General features: G+C 35.1%; 1 protein-coding gene and 1 long non-coding RNA gene across 9 annotated transcripts in view; one reads left to right on the plus strand and one right to left on the minus strand.

Annotated features, from left to right (window-relative positions):
- Window positions 1-2,862: 2,862 nt before the first annotated feature.
- The window catches only part of LOC125679205 (voltage-dependent L-type calcium channel subunit beta-1-like), a 60,165-nt gene continuing 37,825 nt past the window's right edge, over window positions 2,863-25,202 (plus strand). For 2 of the 8 annotated variants that reach the window (XM_048918227.2, XM_048918228.2), the window contains exons 1-2: window positions 2,863-3,349; window positions 8,395-8,478. In XM_048918227.2, the coding sequence (XP_048774184.2) occupies window positions 3,338-3,349; window positions 8,395-8,478 (96 nt within the window). In that variant the 5' untranslated portion in view covers window positions 2,863-3,337. Of the gene's footprint in view, window positions 3,350-8,390; window positions 8,479-19,569; window positions 20,010-20,143; window positions 20,235-25,202 lie in introns of those variants that run through there. The other 6 variants (XM_048918233.2, XM_056155272.1, XM_056155268.1 and 3 more) reach the window with 5 other exon arrangements.
- On the minus strand, window positions 3,375-7,054 carry LOC130051940 (uncharacterized). The gene is made up of 2 exons (XR_008800218.1): window positions 5,033-7,054; window positions 3,375-3,550 (listed from the first exon to the last, which is right to left on the minus strand). It is a non-coding gene; the product is annotated as an uncharacterized LOC130051940 (long non-coding RNA).

Consider the following 25,202-nt stretch of genomic DNA (forward strand, 5'->3'; position numbering starts at 1 on the left):
TCTTAGAACAAAAGATGTACATAATGTTTTAAGTAGGATATAAGCCTCAAACTGTCCATTCTGTGAGAGAAAGAACTATATTAAATCTCGGCCCTATGGGCCTCGATCAGTTCCTTCTCTCACAGAATGGACAGTTTGAGGCTTATATCCTTTACATATCCATACTTCAGATGCCTGTGTATTAAGTGAATTGTATATATATATATATACACAGAAAAATTCTGGATGCACAGGTTGAAGTCATTTGAACCGCATGGTATCAACAAACCTACTGACTTCACCAGGATGAATACGGGCTAAACCCTTAAAAGCTTCATCTAGACCTACTCGTCTGATCATGTCCCTAACAGTGGTACTATGACCATTTTTGAACACATTTTTTCTCTCTTTTCAATTCTGTTTACAATCAGTCCATCTTTTTTAATTTTTTTGAACTTCATAACCGATTGCTTACATGTAAAACCCATTTATTAGTTTCCGTGATTCTATGTTTTTCTTACACATCTACCCTAGACATGATCAGCACGGGAATGTCTGATGTTGATTCAATTTCCTGGGCTGCCTATTCTTTGTTTTTGTTTGGAGTTGGTCCATTTTGTTAACTTATTCAAACTTGTTGTTTACTTTATCTTTCTCTCAAACTTTGTTCATCTCTTACTTCGTTTACATAGCTTGTTTTCATTTATTTATTTATTATTTATTTTTTTGTATTTGGTACTTACTATTATCTTTTATAAATTATGCATGGTTAAAATAGAACCTCTCTGGGTACGAGTTAGCTTTACTATTTGACAACGTAATTGGGTTAACTCGTTCCACTTGAGATTAATCAAGTTTATTGCTTTTCTTTTCGGACATTTTGGATCAGCTCTTTGGACGAATAAGGCATGTCCTAATTCGCTCCACTTTTAACATTGATTGGCAAGCCTAAAGACCAAAAACATGTAGTCTGCGTTGTAAATACGTTTGTAGATAAGTGTAGTTGTAGTGCTAGATGTATTTATATGTAGTTTTTAGCTCACCTGAACCGAAGGTTCAAGTGAGCTATTCTGATCACATTTTGTCCGGCGTCCGTCTGTCTGTCTGTCTGTAAACTTTTCACATTTTCGACTTATTCTCCAGAACCACTGGGCCAATTTCAACCTAACTTGGCCAAAAGCATCCTTGGGTGAAGGGCTTTCAAGTTTGTTCAAATGAAGGGCCATGTCCCTTTCAAAGGGGAGATAATAACAAAAATGCAAAAATAGGGTGGGGTCATTTAAAAATCTTCTTCTCAAGAACCACTATATATAGGAAAAATCTTTAAAAATCTTCTCAAGAACCACTAAGCCAGAAAAGCTGATTTTTACATGAAAACTTTCTGACATAGTGCAGATTCAAGTTTGTTCAAATCATGGCCCCCGGGGATAAGATGGGGCCCCAAGGGGGGGGGGATCAAAGTTTTACACACAAATATATAGGGAAAAACTTTAAAAATCTTCTTCTCAAGAACCACTATGCCAGAAAAGCTGATTTTTACATGAAAACTTTCTGACATAGTGCAGATTCAAGTTTGTTAAAATCATGGCCCCCCCGGGATAAGATGGGGCCCCAAGGGGGGATCAAAGTTTTACACACAAATATATAGGGAAAAACTTTAAAAATCTTCTTCTCAAGAACCACTAAGCCAGAAAAGCTGAGATTTACATGAAAGCTTCCTGACATAATGCAGATTCAAGTTTGTTCAAATCATGGGCTCCGGGGGTTGGATGGGGCCACAATAGGGGATCAAAGTTTTACATAGAAATATATAGGAAAAATCTTCTTCTCAAGAACCACTGAGCCAGAAAAGCTGATTTTTACATGAAAACTTTCTGACATAGTGCAGATTCAAGTTTCTTCAAATCATGGGCTCCGGGGGTAGGATGGGGCCACAAGGGGGATCAAAGTTTTACATACAAATATATAGTTAAAATCTTTTTCTCAATAACCACTGAGTCAGAAAAGCTGATATTTACAAGAAAACTTTCTGACATAGTGCAGATTCAAGTTTGTTCAAATCATGGTCCCCGGGGGGTAGGATGGGGCCACAAGTGGGGGGGGGGTCAAAGTTTTACATACAAATGTAGAAAAAAGCTTTAAAAGAACCATTGGGCCAAAGAAGTTGACATTTACATGAAAGCTTTCTGACATAGTGTAGATTCAAGTTTGCAAAGGATAGTTTGGGCCATAATAGGGACCAAGGTTTTACATGCAAATATATATGGAAAGTCTTCAGATATGGGCCAAGGTGACTCAGGTGAGCGATGTGGCCCATGGGCCTCTTGTTGTTATTATGCTCTCTTGATATTGACCACATTATGTAATTGTTTTCGTTTGTCCTGAAGAAGGGACGGGTCGTCCCGAAAATTTGACAATCTCGTTGTTCGTGTCGTTGGTCATTTTAGTGCTTTGTATATATATATATATATATATATATATATATATATAAAGCACTAATCACAACTAGGTACTGAAAATTTTCGAACCAGCGATATATATATATATATATATATATATGATGCCTACATGATGCGCAGATCCATGAATACATGTATTCGAAATCAAGCTTTCTGTTTGGGAGGCCATATGATCAGGAAGTAGGGCTCACGGCGGGTGTTACCGGTCGACAGGGGATGCTTACTCCTGATCCCGCCTCTGGTGTGTCCGGATCCAGGGGTCTATGTTTGCCCAACTACCCTATCTACTTTGTATTGCTTGTGGGATTTATGAGATTGATCACTATTCGTTATCTTCACCTTTCATGATATATATTGACCGAATGTACAATTTATCACATGTATATTTATACATGCTTATCTATGTATTATTATCAAGAAGCATCCAATCAAATTCCTCGTACTATTCTGGGTGTATTTCTCGATAACTTATTTTGTTTTGTTCGACTGGATAGTCGGATTTGATGTAAAACAACGCATTTCATTGTATAAATACCCGTAAAAAATTCATTGTCTCTGAAAGGAATCAGAAAAAATTGCAATTCAATGTGCTAGGAATTTCTCCATATTTTTAACGATCCAACGTACAATGTTGATATGACGTAACTGACCCACAATTCCGTTCGGTTCTCATTTGAGGATACCGTCTCGAGAGAAGCTGAGTTCGGAGTGTTTTCATATTGTGCGTTAATTTTTGGAGTTAAAAAGGCAGCATATAACCGCGGACTTTAACCTAGTAACATTATCTGTGTTCCACCATTTCAAAGACGAGGAGTGATTCCAATGGCTGATTTTCGGGACGGTCGATCGAAAAGACACTGGAATGAAGATTACCATTGCACTTTTCAGTATTGAGCAGCATGCTTTCACAGGTATAAATATGAAAGAGCAGTGTTGTTGTGGTTTTTCTTGTGTATTTTGCATATATGTTTTGCTTTATTTTACGAGATCAATGAAGTAACTGCTTAGATACAAGTATGAGTCGTGTCCCTTGCATCAAATTTTGGACAGTGCAGTGTCTGACTGTCAAGAGACTCCTCTTCTGTGACATTGGAGGTCTATAATCATAAAATCTGAAAATGCAAAGCAGGATACTGAATCAATTCATTCTTTTTAGTTTATAAACAATGATATAAATAGTAGATATTTGAGACGTAAACACTTGTTTATTCACTGTATATGGACAGAATGCAGTGCAGTTTTAGTACCATTCTGTAACACAACATAATGTACAGTACCCTATTGAATCGGTGACTTTCTGTGTTTATTACATAATATAGAAGTGGAATTTTAAAGTGATATGTATCTGTTAATGCTGCTGAGCGCTCCCCTCCGTGGTTGTGTAGATAAAGATGCATGAACATGGGTACCTGGAATTACCGAAATGCCTGTGATTTACAGAAATGCCCCCAGAAATTACTGAAATACCTGTGATTTACCAAAATACCCCAGAAATTACCGAAATGCCCTTTATAACTACCGAAATTCCCCTTTAAATAAGTTTTTTAAAAGCAATATATTGAAATATTAGAGATTGATTGTGTAAAATTCTGCCTCTGAAGAAAAAAAATAACAGAAACTTGTTAATATTAGAATTTGTTATAATCTAAGGAAGGTAACTCATGTTATTTTTCTTTCATTTAGAAGAATGTGCTTATCCATTATTTCTAATTCTTGATTATATACAGTGTGCGAAATTAACCATGGACTGATAGACAATGTCTATAGAAAATCGAGTCGGTCTATAACGATTGTAATAGCTATAGACTGGCTTGTGTATAGGAATTCTGAGTAAAAAAACTGGTTCCCCGCCACTTATTAAACATATATGAAAAGCAATCGATGCATGCCCTGGAATCAAACGGAAAGTGCATGGTCAGTACAACAAGTTCCAGCAAGGCTAAAGTCGCAGAAAATAATGAGAAAACGAAACGTAGTAGAAGTGACTTAGATGAAGAATCAGACAGTGAAACTGAGCTGGAACAAAATAAAAAATAAAACGAAATTCTAATTGAAAAGCTTGTGCATGAAATTGAAAAAGAATATAATTAAACTATGAACAAATTACGAAATTGAATTTGTGTCTATCATTTATTATTTGATAACAACACAGATTGACCCTATCTATTCTATATTTACATTTATTTGTAAATTTTATAGAATAGACGATGTCAAATTTTAATAAGAGAAAAATTTCGTGACGAGCCCATGATTACAATGAATATTGCATGTTAAATTTCGGTCTACAGGAATTTGTTGTGGTCTATAGGAAATGAAATATTAAACTATGGACTGAAAGTCTATAGGACCTTAAAGTTACTTTTGCACACTGTATATACATGATATATTTTGCAATTCCAACAAATATTGTATGCGGGAAAAATTTACAAGAACTGTACGTGTACATATTTTAATTGCTAGAGTTATTGTTCTTTGAAACATTGTGAAAGCGAGAATTGAACACAACTGAATTTTCTATATTAATAATCACAATTTAGCGTTTTATCATCAAAATTGAACATTTATAAACTTAATATACATTAATGTATACATACATTTAGAAGGGAATTTTGGTAGTTTTAGGTGACATTTTGGTAATTTCTGGAGGCATTTTGGTAAATGGCGGGCATTTCGGTAATTCGGGTTACCCTCTTCTGACCCTTATAAAGAAATATAAAGTTCTCAAAATTTGTATTTAAATCATATATATACTAGCTGCAACCTGTGCAAGTACATACACATTCACTAGTGTGATTCATAAGTGCTAGAGTACAAGTGATAAAATTCATAAGTACAATGAAATCTTGATTTATTAAGTGAAGCACATTGGAATAAATTTATAATAAGTGGTTCTGTTCACTTACAAAAACACAGATGATGTTTCACTTAAATATGATATCGTTTTCTTTTCGAAATGGGGGATTTATTGATGTCCTTTAAAGTAACTTATGTAGATTTTTCATCCTATGTAACCACTCTAGATCTGTCACTATAATTTACCTTCTGCAATCAAATTCATTTGAGAAAAGAAAAAAGTTTTAAAGAGAAGAAAGACCTGTTGGAACTGTGTTTTATAAGCTTTCTCCAGACCATATCGGATAAAATCTGGAAGAGTTGATTATCAGTATCAATCAATTGGATAAAGAATTAATGAAATCAAGACTTCTCTATCCATCGGTCTACGTTAAGATAAAAAATATGCAGATCTCCACTTTCTCAGAACCCAGATGACGCACATCTAATATACATGTAAAAACTTTTAGTTGATAAATTTTGATAAGTATTAAAATCAACTTGCCTCAAGGACATCCATGTTCTTTACAAATTACTAGCCAAATCCATAATTTACTGGCCTAGGACCATCGGGCTCCCGGCTGTCAGTTATTTTGAGCCCTGCCCTGATCAATATGACATACAGATATGCAAGCTTCCTCTTGTAAATTATATCTCCCCTCTTTCGGGGGGGGGGGGGGGGGGGGGGGGGGGGACATTGTTTTTGTACTTTCTGTCGATCTGTCACAAAATCTTGTGAACACTTCTATATGGCTTGTCGGATAGACTTGAAACTTTGTACAATGCTTCATTGCCATTTGTAGATGTGCATATTGTCAGGACAGGAAGATCCAATTATTTTCCTAAAAGTTGTAGTGGATCTAAGAGGGTTGGAGGATGTAAAACAGCTTGTGAACACTTCTCCCTATATGGCTTATCCAATTTTAGATAGATTTGGAACTTAGTACAATGCCAGGGCTCGAAATTAGCGAGAAATACTCGCAAAATGCGAGTACATTTGAAAAACAGCGAGTAAAAATAGTGGACACTCGAAAATCTTAGTGAGTAGTGATTTACAAACTAAGATCGTATCCGTTTTATACGGTAATGAGCTACTCACTTTTCCTAAACTAATGCACTCTGAATCATACAAATGCTTACATAAACGACCGATTTCAAGACCCGTTTCTATCCGGATTTTTCTTTTATGATTTTTTTAAAAGAAACTCGGAGTCAAACAAATGCTTTAGAGGTCGGACATCGCATTATGATGAAAAATATAAACATGTGCCACGCGGCTACGAGTCCTGTTCATCTATAGGGGTGATTAAATTGAATTGAATTCCAAGTATGAGGTTTTTGTTATTCATTCATCTAAAAAAAAAAAAAACATCGGGATGTTTTACCAAGTCTTCCGGTAGTTATTTTTATCAGAATCATGAGAATTAATGTCCTATCAAAATCAATTTATTGTCATATTGAGGTCAGGTTGTAGTGATGACACAAGTGCACTGCTCACCGCGTAGAAGATTATCAAAAAAGTTCATGGGGCTCGTGATCGTGCTGCTTATAAAACCATGAGTCCGGGATTCACTTTGAAAATTCATTAGTGACAACCCTGATGAAATTGGAAAGACTTGGTCTAGACCTGCGGTAAACAGGTTGTGGATTAGAGGTGCTATAATTAAGAGACCTAGACATGGCATCTATGTCTTACGTGACTTAGTGTCCTGTTCAAACGATGCCTGTTGACCCACTAGGCTAGGTAATTATGGGGGAAATCGTTGAATTAAAAAAAAACATGAAAAAGAGCACTGCTTCATTATTTTTATTTTAGCTTGTAGGTTTTCATTTTTTACCCACAGGCTAAAATTAGCCTGTGGTAGAAAAAGTTAATTTCAACCCCTGAATGCTTCATTGCCATTTGTACAGTAGATGTGCATATTGCCAGGACAGGAGGATCCAATTATTTTCCTAAGTTATAGTGGATCTAAGAGGGTTGGAGGATGTAAAATAGCTTGTGAACACTTCTCTTCCTATATGGCTTATCTGATAGATTTGAAACTTTGTATAATGCTTCATTGCTATTTGTAGATGTGCATATTGGCGGGATGGGAGGATCCAAATATTTTCCTAAAAGTTATAGTGGATCTAAGAGGAGTGAAGGATTTAAAATAGCTTGTGAACACAGTCACTTCTCCTATATGGCTTATCTGATAGATTTGAAACTTTGTACAATGCTTCATTGCCATTGTTAGATGTGCATTATATTGTTGGGACAGGAGGATCCAATTATTTTCCTAAAAGTTAAAGTGGATCCAAGAGGGGTGGCGGATGTTAAAATAACTTGTGAATGCTTCTTCTTTATGGTTTATCCGATAGACTTGACATTTTGTACTTTACTTAAATGCCATTTGCAAATGTGCATATTGTAGGGACAGGAGGATCCAATTGTTATCCTTAAATTTATAGTGGATTTGAGGGGTGGAGGGTGTAAAATTGTTTGTAAACACTTCTCCTTTATGGCTTATAGAAGTTCATAGTGACTATGTTCCTGATCATGCTTTCTCCTCCGTGTCATGCAGTACATTAAAGGGGGGAGGTTTCATTTGGAGCACTTCCAATTTGGGGAGCTGGGGAAACGTTTGTTTTTCATTAAAACAATCTGTAGTTCTTTACTTGGTCTGAGGATCTTAACTGAGATTTGATATCACTGTTTACAAATTTTGTACATGTTCATGTCTCAAGCTTTTGTACAAGGGGTACTCATGGTCATATCTTAAAGGTCAAGGTAGTTCTGAATCAGAAAATATTACTTCCTAGAATCTTTTTAATTGTTCAGTTAACTTCGCTATTCATGTACTGCATATGACAAAATATATTTCAAGGGTCTAAGTCATTCAGGGAATATTAACTCATAGTTTCTTACAGAATGCACCAAATTTGATCAACCTTGACATAAATGTCAGATGCTGGATGAATGACCAAAGTTATTGCACAATAGTAACTGGAGTTTATTTTTGCAAGTCAAACTTGTGCCATGTAAGCAATATCAATAATTTTGGGGCAACATCCATTAGGGTTACTAATTTTCTTTACAGGTCTTCTTCTTTTATCATATGTGAATGTATATATCTATTTACAGAAAGTTATTTCCAAAAGAAGAAGCAAATCAAGATTGTCTGATGGGACAAGGGCCTCCTCTGATAACTCAACAATAGTCAAACAGGTATAGTGGATTTTGTCTCTGTGTGTTCTTATTGAGTCAACTCGCATAGCGAACTACTCCTAGGCATCAGGTCCGTTCTACACGTGATACATTTTTGTGGGAATACGTCATGTAATTAGAACTAAGAAGAGGCGAGCAAGATATTTGAAGACTTCGAGAGAATAATTTATATCAATATCTGCTACAGAATGTGTATGAGCTGTTACTGTTTTTTCTTTTGCGATAGGCTTTTGATCACACAACTTTTGAAGCTTTTATGGGTAGATTCCTCAAGCCGATGTGTCATATTCCTATTTGTGACATTGAAATTCCATAGTTATCTAGTTACGGCATAGTACATATGCATGTACATTTTGTTTTACCATACTTCAAAGATTCACAATTAAAGCTTATAAGATGGTGCTGTATATACACAACACCACTTCTTGTTGGAAATCGTGGACGAGTCAACTCGTGAGGCCTTAGATTTTAGTGGATGTTGTATTTAAAATTGCATGTCAAGCTTTTTTTTTAGCTCACCTGAGCATGTGAGTTTTGTCTAGTGATGTACTGATTGTCGGTCGCTATAACTGAAACGATGTGAATAATCGATTGTCATTTTGAAAATCGAAAATCGCCGCCGTCGGTATTTTAAAAAAATTAATACGAATATTCCTGCCGCGACTTATCTAAAATAAAAAATGGCTGACGAAGCTGAATCATCCGATAAGATTGTTTAACGTTCAGGGCTCGAAATTAACATATGCCCGTCAGTCTGTGACTGGTTAAAAGTCTGGCGGACTGACTGACATTTGTTTTAGTCTGTCCGATGGGACTGGTTAATTTTCTAAAGCATCATTTTGGAAAATATAAAGTTTATGAAATTTTATTTACACATTTGGCATGCTTCGATCTGTAGATATATGAAGACGTAATATATAAATCCCACATTTAAGTGAACATTGAAATGTTGTCCGAGGCATATTGAGTTAAATTTCATTATAATAATATTAACGAAATATGTTTAATTATTTCTGAAAAACTCTGTTGGACTGGTAAATTTTTCTGCGGACTGGTTGAAATTATACCCTATCAGTCCGGCTGGACTGGTGATATAAAAAGTTAGCTTGAAGCCCTGACGTTTCTCTTGAGAATCTTTCACTCATATGGAGACGTCACTGACCATTGCCAATAAAGGCCTGCAAAATTGCCTGCCTATGCTCGACGCTTAAAGTCTTTGAACAGGGAGGGATCTTTATCGTGCCACACTTGCTGTGACACAGTGCCTCAGATTTTGCCTCTTACAACAAGCAAGGGGTAATGAGGCTCTATTCTGACCTGGATCCCATAAGAACAACAATAGTCAAGAGATCTATCCCTATCCTGGGAAAATAAAATCGAAAGTATGGGATTATAACTTCAAATTTCTAATTATGATTTTGGACGTCTCCATATGAGTGAAAAATTCTCGAGAAAGATGTTAACAAGATACAATCTATCTAATGATTTTATTCTAATTAACTTAATATCTAGGGTAAAAAATAAAGTAAATTTAATATATTTATGCCATAAATTTGAAATCATTAGAATTCGATTATTTTTCGATTAATCAATCAAAAAGGTACATCTGATTAATCCGATCATCGATTAATGTTTTTTCCCCGATTGCCCATCACTAATTTCAAACTTCATCTCTTTCATTTCAGTAATGAAATTATATTTAATGAACTAGGCAATTTGTTTTACAAGAATTAATATTGATAATCTAACTCCAAAATGCATTGCTTCAGCAAATACCTGGTAGATTTAAAAAAAATAAATATCAAATATGCCTCGATCAGCAACAAAACATCTTGATCTACACCAGTATGATTTGGTGAAACAATACTCTCGATAGCCCCAAATAACACATATAATGCCCCCTCCCCCTCACTCAATGTTGTCAAGTAGATTTCATCATTACAACTTTCATTATACACATCTTGACAAATTATTTTTGTGTGAAAAGATGTTGACAAAAATGTGTAAAAAATGGAATGCAATATTTGTGGCTTTTTCAAGCCCTACCAAGCTCTGTGCATTAGAGAAATCAAGACAAAACATCTACAAAGTCTCCTTTTAATACTATCTGGAAATTTGAACTTGATGTTTTCAATAATTTCTGAGAACTTGTGTGGAAAAAAATAACCCTCTTAATACTGGAAATTCGTCAATATCTTACGTAATAAGTGACAAAATTGAAATCAGAGAAATATTTATGTTGATATCTATTATTACTGAAAACCTATGTGTTTCTGAGGAATTGCGTGCTGCATTAAAATTTTAAGAGGTAAAAAATGATAAGAGAAAAATCCTGAAAATAAGGTTTTGCGTTAATAAGAAACAATTAAGAGTACTATTGGGAAACATAATTGAAATCCTGTACCAAACATATGATTTGGACTGATAATGGATAAGCAGGACCAATTGTAAAGAATTAGGTTCACAATTAGCAAACTAATTTGGCCCTGATTCAGAATGTCATAATTTCAAATTACAAAAATAACATTTAAGTATATGTATGAAATCCTTGTTTAACAAATAAGTAGGTGATATGTACAAAACAAAGTATATTGTGAATTTATTATAAACATTATCACAAGTATGTGCATTTCCCATCATTATCTTTCAGTTGGTAACATTATTTTAAACTGTTCAGGTATGGAAGGTATGGGCTTTGTGCATCAACCTGATCATGCTCAAATTAAGATATATGCTAATGAGCATATCTCATTATTGCATATACATTGTAAATAAAAATAGTTTTAGTTTCAGAGTTGCATTTGGTGTATGATTTCTGTTTGATAAACAACTTCGTACATTTGATAACCATGATGAGAGGAGGATGCCTATTGTTCTTCAAGGACAAAGGTCAAGGTTGTAGTACAAGGTCAAAGTTCAAGGTCATAGTATCACTTATTAGGAAAACCTTGTAGGCAGGATACAGACTGCACTGTAAGCTCCAGAATATTACAACTTCGTACATTTGATCACCATGATTAAAGGGACTCAGGTTCATGATTTTTGATAAAAATATTTTTTGTTTTTGATGTTAAACATTGCAAACATAACTCATTTAATGGTGACAGCCAAAATTTTGACTGAATGCAAGAATAAAAGCAATATTTTAGCCTTAAATCTGTGTTATGTAAACAAAGACTCGAGTCATTTTATGTATACATCAAAATTGGTACCGTATAAGTTTTACATTATGACCCCTGGGTCGAGGCCTCTGCTGGTGGACTGTTAGTCCCCGAGGGTCTCTACAGCCCAGTAGCTAAGTACTTCGTTACTAGCTTGAAAATACGGATGTATATTTAATTGCTGTTATAAAATTTAGAAATTCATTTCAAAATTAAGGATTATCTCCCTCATGCATAGCTCTTATCCTTGGACGAATTTGGCTCCACTTGTTTGGCACGCTGTTTTTTGGCTATATTTAGATCTAAAACTTCATAGTTATTTCGGATTTCAAACATTTCGGTTGAGCATCACTGAAGAGACATTATTTGTCGAAATGCGCATCTGGTGCATTAAAATTGGTACCGTATAACAGAGTTCTTGAAATTTCTTTTGAAATGTCAGACATTTGGTCTGACACTGTTAGAAATAGTGTCAGCCCAAACAAAATTTTGTCAGTCCAGATAAAAATGCATCGCTTTTGAGGTTTTCATATATTTTATTTACTACATGTGTAATTGTATTCAATCTCCATCGCAGCTATAAGTTTATAAATCATCTTTTCATACCCTTTCTCATCTTCCTTATACTCTGAATGAATCTTCCTCACTTTCACTATCTGAGTGACTTTCTTGCTCTATTTCTCTCTCACCCTCCACTTCTCTCTCATCCTCCATTTTTCTCTCTATCCTGTATATTCCTCTCAACTTCTTTCTCATCTTCCTTTGCAATCGTAGCTACTTTTTCTCTCACTTAAGCCCGAGTGTAGTTGGTCTTTCGTCAGTTTCGACTTAGAGCAGATTGTGTCATCAAACAGTAGGTAAAAACGCTACAAACAAAAGCCATTGTCTCCCAGATTGCCAGGCGGAGATACAATCGGGTTCTCTTCTCCTCGTAGTTCCTCACAACTGATTCCTTACGTTCACGTTTCAATGTGTTGCCGGATTTAGCATCGGTTTGAAAATTTATGGGCCACATGGCCACCATTTTCCCCGGTAAAAAACGGACTTCGATCCCGATCTTATATCGGCCATCAGGACCGACAATTAAGTAACTCGTGTCGGACATTTACTACTTTTATCGGATAATCCGACATTACCGACACTTTTCAAGAACTCTGGTATAAGTTTTACATACAAACAAACAAGTGAAATATTGATTTTGTAATATAAAGCATCTTAATTTTGCATAGTCAAAAATATTTACTATTAGATAACACGTTTTACCTCAAAATTGCTTGAAATGTGAAAGATGTCATAAATTTAGATCAAAATCCATTTCTTTTGAAAATTTCGTAAACAATAACATACCACAATTTTTGTTTACAAAACAAATTATAAACTCTCTAAATTGAGCTTCTGTGATAATGTGTAACCTTAATTTTTATCTGAAATCTTTTAAATACCTTAGACAGTAGATTTTGATCATCAAAAGTGAAAAAGAACATTTTGAGGAAAATCGTGAATCAGTCCCTTTAAAGGAAGATTCCTATTGTTTTTCAAGTTCAGAGATTAAAGGTCAAGGTTGTAGCATCACTTGGTAGGAAAACCTTGTAGGCAGGATACGGACCAAACTGTAAGCTCCAGAATATTAATAACTTGGTACATTTGATCATCTTGATGAGAAGATGCTTATTATTTTTCAAGATCAGAAGTCAAAGATCAAGGTCGTAGTATTAGTTAAGATGTAAACCCTGTAGGCAGAATACAGACCGAACTATTGGAGTTAAGACTGTCAAACTCGGTACACATACTCGACATGCCAAATGGAGGAGACCTTTTGGTTTTTGAAGGTCAAGGTCATAGTATCGCTTAGCAGGAAAACATTGTGGGCAGGATAGACTAAACCGTAAGCTCCAGGATTTTATAACTTGGAACATTTGATCACCATTGTGAGAGGAAGCCACCTATTGTTTTTTAAGGTTAGAAGTGAAAGGTGAAGGTCATAGTATCACTTAGTAGGAAAACTGTAGGTATATGATACAGACCGAACTGTTGGGACTAGGACCGTCAAACTTGTACCTTATGCCAAATGTAGGATGCCTACTGTTTCTCAAGGTCAAAGATAAAGGTCATAGTAACAGGATACAGACCAAACCGTTGGGGCTAGGACCATCAAACTTGGTACACATGGTACACATACACCTTATGCCAAATGGAAATATTACATAGATTTAATTGTCTGTTTTTATGATGCAAAGAAAGTATGCCACACCCTGATGATTGCTGATACTACTTGAAGCCAAGTTCTACAAAACATGGTGTAAGAAAAACACCCTATATTACCTTTTTACAGGCATATTAAGTACCGTTGGTGGTACTCTTGTTGACATTTTTCTAGGAAAATGTTAAAATGTCACAAACTTTTTGATTTTAAAGAGGTATACATGTACTACATTGTCATAATGGCTGACTTCCTTTTAAAACATGAATGAAAATATGAATATGAGCAATATTTGTGTATTCCTTTAAAATTTGATTGCCTAGCTAGGTAGTTCAGTTGCATGGTTAACTTTTTGACTGCTGATCTATAGATGATGAGTTTGAGTCCAGAAGGGCATTGAATTTTTTTTTCCAGATTACTAAAACTGCATTTTTTTTAATGAATAAAGTAAAATTTTGAAAGTTTTCAATTTCAAAATATTATTGTACATTCTCCACTCTTCATCCATATCAGATTTCTCTGGTATGTTATTAGCTCACATGAGCTGAAAGCTAAAGTGAGCTTTTATGATTGCCTGTTGTCCGTCATCTGTCTGTCTGTAAACTTTTTATTCCCTATTCCCCCCCCCCCCCCCCTTTCAAAGAAGAGGGGCATATTGGTTTGCACCTGTCGGTCGGTCGGTATGTCGGTCAGTCGGTAGACCACATGTTGTCTGCTCAATATCTTGAGAACCATTCTCTTGATGATAATGATATTTCATATGTGGGTTGGTTATGAGTAGAAAAGGACCCCTATTGTTTTTCAGGTCAAAGGTCAAGGGCAGTGATTGGGATAAGCAAATTGCTAAATGTGACAATGGCACGTTACCAGCTAGTGTCAGTGTGACATTTCTAAAATGAATGCGCCATATTGAAATTTTTATGCGACATTTTAAAATGATGAATCTGAGAGATCAGTAAATTATAATCTAAACAACTGACAGACTGCATTGCCATAGGTAACTTTAGTTTCATTATTTGTGTTAAATTTACGTTTTGCTAAATTTAGGATTCTCATTGTGATTGTCTGTTTTGACGTTTCTGCGTCATCGTCTCCTTCTGCTCCTACAGTGTCTACTGCCAGTACTGTATTATCATTCAGGCGAAAATTAAAGTCAGTTTGCCCTTTGTCAGGCTTAAGAATTTTTATTCTGTGGCATCTCCAGTCCATGCGCATTAAAATTGCAATTTAACGGTATTAACCAATCAGATAACTTTTTACGATATAGATTAAGTGGGGATTAGCTCAAAAGTTGAAAAATTCGTATATCTACGAAGTCAGTGGGGAAAAGCTCAAACTAGGTATATCGACGATATGCACCACAACGGCGCAGTGTTTCAATATTCTGTGTGCCATTTTTTGATTTAATGCGACTATGGTACAGGGCGCGTGCTCATCCCAGTCACTGCAAGGGTCAATCTACTCTGGGCATAGGAATATAATGTCCGCTCAATATCTTGAGAACCCTTTGCTTGACAGAACACTGGTATATCCTAAGGAGTAGATGACTCCTATTGATTTTGAGGTCACATGGTCAAGGGTCAAACTGGACATAGTAATATACTGTCCACTCAATATCTTGAGAACCGTTTGCTTGGCAGACATCAAACTTGGTACACTGGTATATATTCAGGAGAAGATGACCCGGCCCTATTGATTTTGAGGACACATGGTCAAAGGTCAAGGGTCAAATGGGACATAGGAATATACTGTCCACTCAATATCTTGAGAACCGTGTGCTTAACAGACATCAAAGTTGGTACACTGGTACATCTTCAGGAGAAGATGACCCCAATTGATTTTGAGGTCACATGGTCAAAGGTCAAGGGTTAAACTGGACATTGGAATATACTGTCAGCTCAATATCTTGAGAACCATTTGCTTGACAGACATCAAATTTGATACAGTGGTACATCTTCAGGAGAAGATGACCCCTATTGATTTTGATGTCACATAAGGTGAAGATCATACTGGACATAGTGATATACTGTCCACTCAATATCTTGAGAACCCTTTGCTTGACATACATCAAACAATACACTGGTACATCTTCAGGAGAAGTTGACTCCTATTGATTTTGAGGTCACACAGTCAAAGGTCAATGGTTGAACTGGACATAGTAATATATTGTCTCGTATATTTTAAGAATTATTAAGCTTGATTGACACCAGACTTGGTACACTGGTACAGCATAAGGAGTAGATGACCCCTATTGATTTTTAGGTCACATGGTCAATCCACTCTTGACATAGGAAGATTATTGTCTGCTCAATATTTTGAATTGATGATACTACTATCAACTGAATGATATGTGTGAGAATTTAACCCTTTTCAATTTTGCACCATGGGGGGCATATGTGTTTTACAAACATCTCTTGTTACATCTTCAACTTCTTTTCCAGAACCACTGGGCCAATTTCAACTAATCTTGGCAAAAAGCACCCTTAGATGAAGGGCATTCAAGTTTGTTCACATACCCCTTGAAAGGGGAGATAATCTCAATTATGCAAAAATAGGGTGTGATATCATTTAAAAATCTTTTCAAGAACTACTGGACCAGGGAAGTGCAAATTTACATGAAAACTTCCTGACATAGTGCAGATTAAAGTTTGTTAAAACCATTATTATTATTATTAAAATTTATAAAAGCACACAATTTTACAAATAAAAATGCAATCAATGGCACTGTACATGCAAATTGAATTAAAAGATACACAAGTTTAAAACATTAAAATTGGCTAATTGTCAACATAGCAAAACCATGACCCGCAGGGGTAGGTTGGGGCCACAATAAGGGATCAAAGTTTTACATGCGAATATGTAGGCAAATTAATCTTTAAAAATCTTCTCAAGAACCACTGGGCCCAGAAAGCAGAAATTTACATGAATGCTTCCTGGCATAGTTTCAGATTCAAGTTTGTTAAAATCATGGCCCTCAAGGGTAGGGTGGGGCCACAATAGGGGATCAAAGTTTTACCTTCAAATATGTAGTTAAAATCTTTTAAAATCTTCTGAAGAATCACTGGGCCAGAAAAGTTTACATTTACATGAAAGCTTCTTGACATAGTACAGATTCAAGTTTTTAAAAATCTTCTTCTCATTGAGAACCATTGGGCCAAAGAAGTTTACAAAAATTTACATGAAAGCTTTCGTATTTTGTATATACCTTCATTAGAGCAAGACCTTTCATGTGATTCAATGAAAGAACCACTGGGCCAGAAAAGTTTACATTTACATGAAGGTTTCCTGATATAGTGCAAATTCAAGTTTGTAAAAATCATAGCCCCTGGGGGGTAGGTTGGGGCCACAAAAGGGATCAAAGTTTTACATGTGAATATACAGGGAAAATCTTTAGATATGGGCTCACTGGTGAGCGATGTGGCCCATGGACCTTTTGGTACTCCCTAATTTTATTTGTATCAGTTTCACAGTATTTTTCTTTAAAATTTAGTCCAGGCTAGTGTGGCACGTAGTTGTTGGTTGGTTTGTAGATATGATGGTTCAATACGAAGTAAACAGACATGGAATATCGGGCCTGATGTTTAGACCATGTTATTTTTTAATGGCGAGCATGTGAATTGCCTACACATTTGAAAAACCAGGCATTACATGCAGACATTTGCCCCATGTGAGTCAGAGTTGGGATATGCCAATGATATAGCGGCAACAGATGAATCTAATTGATAAAATCATTGTTACAACAGCTCTCCCCAGCCATGCATAATTGATACTGCACATGAAAATAATGTGTACCATCAGTCATAATCAGCCACTGTTGTTCTCATTACATACAGCAATTAACAGGCAGGAGTTAAGTGTAAAATACAGGGGCCTTCTAATGATGACCAGCTGTGAGGAAGGCTATGGTTTGGTGTAAACCACTGTCCTGTCTTAATTCAAATTGAACAGGTTCAGAATCCAGATAAATGTTATTTATACTTCATTCAAATTGAAGAGTTTAAGAATCCAGATAATATTATTTAGACTTGATTCAAACCAGATAAATTTTCTTTATACTTCATTCAAATTGAACAGGTTAAGAATTCAGATATTAAAATGTTCTTTTTGTACTTAATTCAGATTGAACAAGTTAAGGATGAAAATAAATGTTCTTTATACTTGATTCAAATTGAACAGTTTTAGAATCGAGATAAATGTTATTTATACTTAATTTAAATTAAACAAATTAAAGAATCTAGATAAATTGACTGTACATGTTATTTATATGCTATACTTTGCATTAAATCATCGATCAATTTGGTCCTTTTTTTTCCTTGATGAATTTACAATGGAGACTAGAATTTTAAGGAGGTATAATATGACACATGTGACAAAACTGTCTTGAAATAAAACTAACAGGATAATATCTGTAATAATTTTGTGGTGTTGAAACTGGAATTTTGTCTCACATAACAAAATTGCAAGTTTAGTGTTAAATTCTGAAAATACCAATAAAAAAAAATTGAATTAAGAATTTTAAATCAACCAGCAGGATTTACAGATTCAAAGTTCGCCAAATGTCATAATATACTGAGCTAACAATCTAAGTGTGTAATTTATATGAATAAAGAGTATATTTCTGATTTTTGTTTTCTCTATGTGAAAAACTATTTGTCCTTAGAAGGGACTACATACTATTCATTTAAATATATTTTAGATGTTGTGTAAGTGTATGATCTTGAGATGGTACATGCATCAGATCAATTCGGGACTTTCTCTACTACTTTAGTAAAGTCGGAATGATATAAAACCATGAAGTAATTATGGGTATAACGAACGACTAAACTTTCTGGTCCAACAGGTAGACTGTGTATCTGACGTCCTCCAGTGTCAGGACTTCGCTAACAAGCTTCTATGTATTATTGACTTTCTGTGGCCACAATAAGCATTCATATTCTCTTGTGCAATTTAAGCAACAATAAGGCTCAATTACTTGTATGACTAATTGCTATACAATATTTACAGGTTAAAGTCTATAATGGCCCACAGAGAATTCATTAGATGGAATAAACTTGTAGCAAGTGAGAAAATAAGCAAGCTTTTCAGGCATCACTTTCCAAGGCCATTTGTTTCTTTTAATGATGTGTAGATGCTCACAGTTTTGTGCTTTATTACCCCATAATAGAATATTTTGGATGACCCTCAACAGACATTTTCATCTCTGGGATGTATATAATGTTGGAGGTTTTTTATGATAGAATTCAGTTTCAAGCTGGATTATTCGAAAACGCAGGTATTCTAAATTTCATGCTTCAGGAACACCAAATAGTGTCTGGAAATTCTTCTATACAGAAAATCTGATTCTTGCAAGTCAGATGTGAAGCTTTTCAAGTTTGAATTTCATTTTTTTTTTCAAAATGCTGGTTGTTGTGTAACTTCATTTTGACTGTTTTCTTGATTGTTGTTCTTAAATGATATCATACATGTATTTAGATTTTCTGAATTATTGCTTTACAAAATTGCAGATTTATGATATATATAATTGTATAGGAATGCCAGAAAATATGTGCACTTAGTAACATGTACATGTTCTTAAAGTGAAATAAGTGTTTCAAGTTTTCTTCATCTTGGACAACGTACTTCATTTATAAGTGTAATACTGAAATCAATATTTATTAGCGTGATACTGAAATCGATATTTATACTGTGATGGTATGCAAATAGTGGTTAAAAATGTAGAGAATGTAGCCCCCATTTCTATATTAAGTTTTCAGGCATAAAATATTGATGGATAAAATGTTGATATGAATAACATATGTTTAGTGTCACGATGTATTCATTAACACAGACTCTCGGGAGGTAGATTACCACTGAAATGACCCCCATTGGTAGATAACACAATTTAGGATCATCCTTGTAACATTCTGCTGAGGGATCGGTGCCTTACAAACTCGTGTGTATGTGTGTGTGTGTGTATCTGGATAGGTGCCACCTCAATACAAGCGAGATATGAAATTACCAATACACACTTGTACAGCCAGGCGCTGAACAGGCAAAAAATAAAACCAAGTGTTCATAGCCTGGGTCCAGTATCTCGGGAGGATTCTATTGTTCACTGGACAATCCATGTGAAAATAAAGTTTGAAGTTTATTCAAGTGGAATGTAATGTTTATCTGCAAGGCTTAAACAGGTGTGAATACACAGATGGAAGTTTTACATAGTGTATATTGATAATTGTGTGTTGTTATTGGTGTCCGTGAATACGTTTTATGATGTGACATTTTTGTATGGATTTCTCTGAAATATTTGTATTTTTGATTGAAGTAGATCTGAGGATACATTAAAGATACACAAAATGGCACAAGACAAACACAGGCCAAAGAAAAACACCTTCACGAAGACTGAGAGGAGCTTTGTAAGTGTGAGCTTGTACAAACTGTGCATGCTGTGTTTATAATGCTACAAATAGAGAAATAGTATCATGCTTTGGGATGCTGCATGGAATGACATCAATTGTCCTGCATTGTAATATTTTTTGTGTACATTTACCAATTGTACACACATATACACATAGAGTGGTTATAGAGATATTTAGTTATTCGGAGATAGGGTGGTATAGTAACTGTAAAGTGCATGAATGAACAGATTGCTAACTATTTTAAGAAAGTAATCAAGAGAGATAACTCTGTCAGCGAGACATGCAGTTACAGATGCACTCAGCAAGAACATACACAATGATTAATAGTCTGTTGGTAAAAGATCAAGTTGACAATTTACATTTGACAATCTAAGTCCAGGAAAGCTATTGGCAGATTGCTCTTGATCCATATCCATTTCTGCTGATGCTTTAATTATATTTCCTTATATGTAGCATTGCTTTGAGGTTGATATGTATTTTAGCTCACCTGAACCTTATGGTGGCTCAAGTGAATTTTCTGATCAAAGTTTGTCCATTTTCTATGTGTCAATCTGCCTGGTTTTTCTTTTTATTTAAGATTTCTGATAGGTGTAATTTTCTATTAAATGTAAGCTAATCAAAAGGTGCTTGTGCTGAAAGATTTATTAAAGTTTGAGACATTTAAGTTTATTGTTTATTGACCAAAGAACCTTTTGGCTCTTGGGTACTTTAGAAGTTTGATGTTTTTATTTTTGCTATATTGAACATACTACATACAATGATGCTCGATTAGGGTAAAAGGAAACATGGAATATGCATGGTGTACTAAGGTTGGAAATACGTTCATTTAGTTCCAGCTAAGCTTATTTCCCCCAAGTATTTTTATAATGATTGAATATTTGAATTTTATTCCCTGTTTGGTATCCATGGATTTTTGAGAGCTCCAGTGCTACACCAATAATGTTGCTTACTCTGCTGAGATGTGCAGTATCAACTGCAAAGACAACAATTAATTTAGCAAATTTACTGATGCCTAATTGTTCAGACAACAATTTAGTGATGCTTGATTGTTCAGACAACAATTTAGCAGTAATTGTTCAGACAAGAATTTTTAATTGAGAAAGTGTAAATACAGGTGATGAAGGAAGCAGAAAAGTTCTAAGAATATTGGTGCTGGAATGTGTGACATGAACAAGTACAGCGTATATGGAAATATATAATTCCCCGGTGTCGTTTAGGGATATTGATTTTGCTTTGTCGGAGTGATCTGCCCTTAGATGATACATGTAGTTATAAAATCCTTCAGAAATTGAGCTATTAGCTCACAATTTGCTATTTCATTGGTTTTCTTTAATGTGATACAACAATAGGATATCAACATTCTAGATTTTCTTGTTCTTAGAATGTCACACACTAAAATTCAGACTCAATGGTGGGGTATTTTGAGGAGTTTGATCTTGAAATAAAAAATCTGGTACCCTGTAGGATGAAAATACTATATGGATGATTTCTTTTTACACATTAACATTAAATTTAAAGGTTATTTTATTCTGGTTACCCCTAAATATTCAAACAAAATGTTCTAATGAGATAAAGTATCCATGGTTGAAGTCATTTTAAAATCTTTCAAGTCATCCCCGTAAAATGATGGGCCCACAATAATGGTGTGAACAACATCTCCTCCTCCCCCCCCCCCCCTCTTTTTTAGAATCACATCAACAAGATTGAAGTATCTATTACGTTTAGTAGAGAATTTGGATAAGATCCACGTGACCCCTGGCTGTTAATGGATCTATAGTATAGGGATAGTATGGAATTTGGATAAGATTCACGTGACCCCTGGCTGTTAATGGATCTATAGTATAGGGATAGTAGGGAATTTGGATAAGATTCACGTGACCCCTGGCTGTTAGTGGATCTATAGTATAGGGATAGTAGGGAATTTGGATAAGATTCACGTGACCCCTGGCTGTTAATGGATCTATAGTATAGGGATAGTATGGAATTTGGATAAGATTCACATGACCCCTGGCTGTTAATGGATCTATAGTATAGGGATAGTAGGGAATTTGGATAAGATTCACGTGACCCCTGGCTGTTAATGGATCTATAGTATAGGGATAGTAGGGAATTTGGATAAGATTCACGTGACCCCTGGCTGTTAGTGGATCTTATAATAGCAGAGATCCAAAGATATACCATAAACATGATAATTGAACTGTCAAAATTTCTTGTTAAAGTATTTTCCAATAGCAACAAATTAAATATGTATCCATCATAAGCATCTTGTAGATACACTGTTAACATCCTGTAGAATTGTATGGGACAATCTTATTGTGGATACGCTGTTAACATCCTGTAGAATTGTATGGTATATAGTGGTACACTGTGATGGGACAATCTTATTGTGGATACACTGTTAACATCCAGTAGAATTGTATGGTATATCGTGGTACACTGTGATGGGACAATCTTATTGTGGATACTCTGTTAACATCCAGTATAATTGTATGGTATATAGTGGTACACTGTGATGGGACGATCTTATTTTGGATACAGTTAACATCCAGTAGAATTGTATGGTATATAGTGGTACACTGTGATGGGACAATCTTATTGTGGATACACTGATAACATCCTGTAGAATTGTATGGTATATAGTGGTACACTGTGATGGGACAATCTTATTGTGGATACTCTGTTAACATCCAGTAGAATTGTATGGTATATAGTGGTACACTGTGATGGGACAATCTTATTGTAGATACACTGTTAACATCCTGTAGAATTGTATGGTATATAGTGGTACACTATGATGGGACAATCTTATTGTGGATACACTGATAACATCCTGTAGAATTGTATGGTATATAGTGGTACACTGTGATGGGACAATCTTATTGTGGATACACTGTTGACATCCAGTAGAATTGTATGGTATATCGTGGTACACTGTGATGGAACAATCTTATTGTGGATACACTGTTAACATCCTGTAGAATTGTATGGTATATCGTGGTACACTGTGATGGGACAATCTTATTGTGGATACTCTGTTAACATCCAGTATAATTGTATAGTATATAGTGGTACACTGTGATGGGACAATCTTATTTTGGATACAGTTAACATCCTGTAGAATTGTATGGTATATAGTGGTACACTGTGATGGGACAATCTTATTGTGGATACACTGTTAACATCCTGTAGAATTGTATGGTATATAGTGGTACACTGTGATGGGACAATCTTATTGTGGATACACTGTTAACATCCTGTAGAATTGTATGGTATATAGTGGTACACTATGATGGGACAATCTTACTGTGGATACACTGTTAACATCCTGTAGAATTGTATGGTATATAGTGGTACACTGTGATGGGACAATCTTATTGTGGATACACTGATAACATCCTGTAGAATTGTATGGTATATAGTGGTACACTGTGATGGGACAATCTTATTGTGGATACACTGTTAACATCTTGTAGAACTGTATGGTATATAGTGGTACACTATGATGGGACAATCTTATTGTGGATACTCTGTTAACATCCAGTAGAATTGTATGGTATATAGTGGTACACTATGATGGGACAATCTTATTGTGGATACACTGTTAACATCCAGTAGAATTGTATGGTATATAGTGGTACACTGTGATGGGACAATCTTATTGTGGATACACTGTTAACATCCTGTAGAACTGTATGGTATATAGTGGTACACTGTGATGGGACAATCTTATTGTGGATACACTGTTAACATCCTGTAGAATTGTATGGTATATAGTGGTACACTATGATGGGACAATCTTATTGTGGATACACTGTTAACATCCTGTAGAACTGTATGGTATATAGTGGTACACTGTGATGGGACAATCTTATTGTGGATACACTGTTAACATCCTGGGGCGTGTTTGTTTTATGCCTCTGTGAGAATTTTTCACTCCTGTTGAGATGTCAGTCAGCAGCTGTAGGTGAAACACTACAAATGATGGACCTCAGCATGACACTCAGGGCCCTAGTACTGACAGTTCTTTATTATGCCAACACTTACTGCAATGTAGGACATGGTCTCATTCAGAAAACCAGTGACTCTCGCCCATAAATTTTTGTGTTTTGTGAGTTGGTTTTTCCAGGCATGTTATGACCTGGATTGTAGTCATTATTTCTGAGATGTGGAAAATTATGTGGAATGAAGACTTTGATTAGTATGTAGTTGAGTAACCACTTTTCTGCATGGAGTGCAATTTTCATTTTAGTCTTTTTGCAAAAATTGATTTTTGAAACTTTTCATACAAGCTTGGGTTGTTTTTTTTCCCCCCCACTTTATACCTGATAACTATAGCATTAAAGTTCAATCTGAGCTGTAGAACACATTCCTCTTCACGATGAAAGTGATGGGTTATTCATTATTACTTCCCTCTAGAGATGGCAACTGCTTAATCATGCAATATTTTGTATTGTATGTGCATTATTGTATTGAACCATCCTTCTACAATAAAAAAAGAAAATGATACTATGTTTGTTTATCCTCTGTTCAAATATGTTAACTGAAGTGAAAATTATTGACAGAAATATAAGATGATGAAGTGTGTACGAAATGTGCATGTTGACATCGGGTGGGTAGACTTTGTGTACAGTGTGTTGACAGTTAGCACAAATCTATATATGGCATTATATATACCTGTGCAGGTCTCTAGCATTCTGGTGTATTATGAAGTATGTTCAGTTAATAAGTAATTTAAGTATGAGTGATTGTCATAAAAAAAATAGGTTATTAGGTTGATGTTTCTATATTGATTATCATTAGTTAATTCACACTGCTGTACCTGTTTTAATGATCTTTTGCAGATTTGTGATATTTGTATTTAATTATTCCCAAAGTCAAAGTTGCACTTAGTATCGACAAACATACAAATCACAAGAAATCAAATAGGAATAATTGTAATGTGTGTGTGGTTTTTATACGCCCGTC

The sequence above is a fragment of the Ostrea edulis genome, chromosome 2, assembly GCF_947568905.1.
Source record: "Ostrea edulis chromosome 2, xbOstEdul1.1, whole genome shotgun sequence".
NCBI lineage: Eukaryota > Metazoa > Mollusca > Bivalvia > Ostreida > Ostreidae > Ostrea > Ostrea edulis.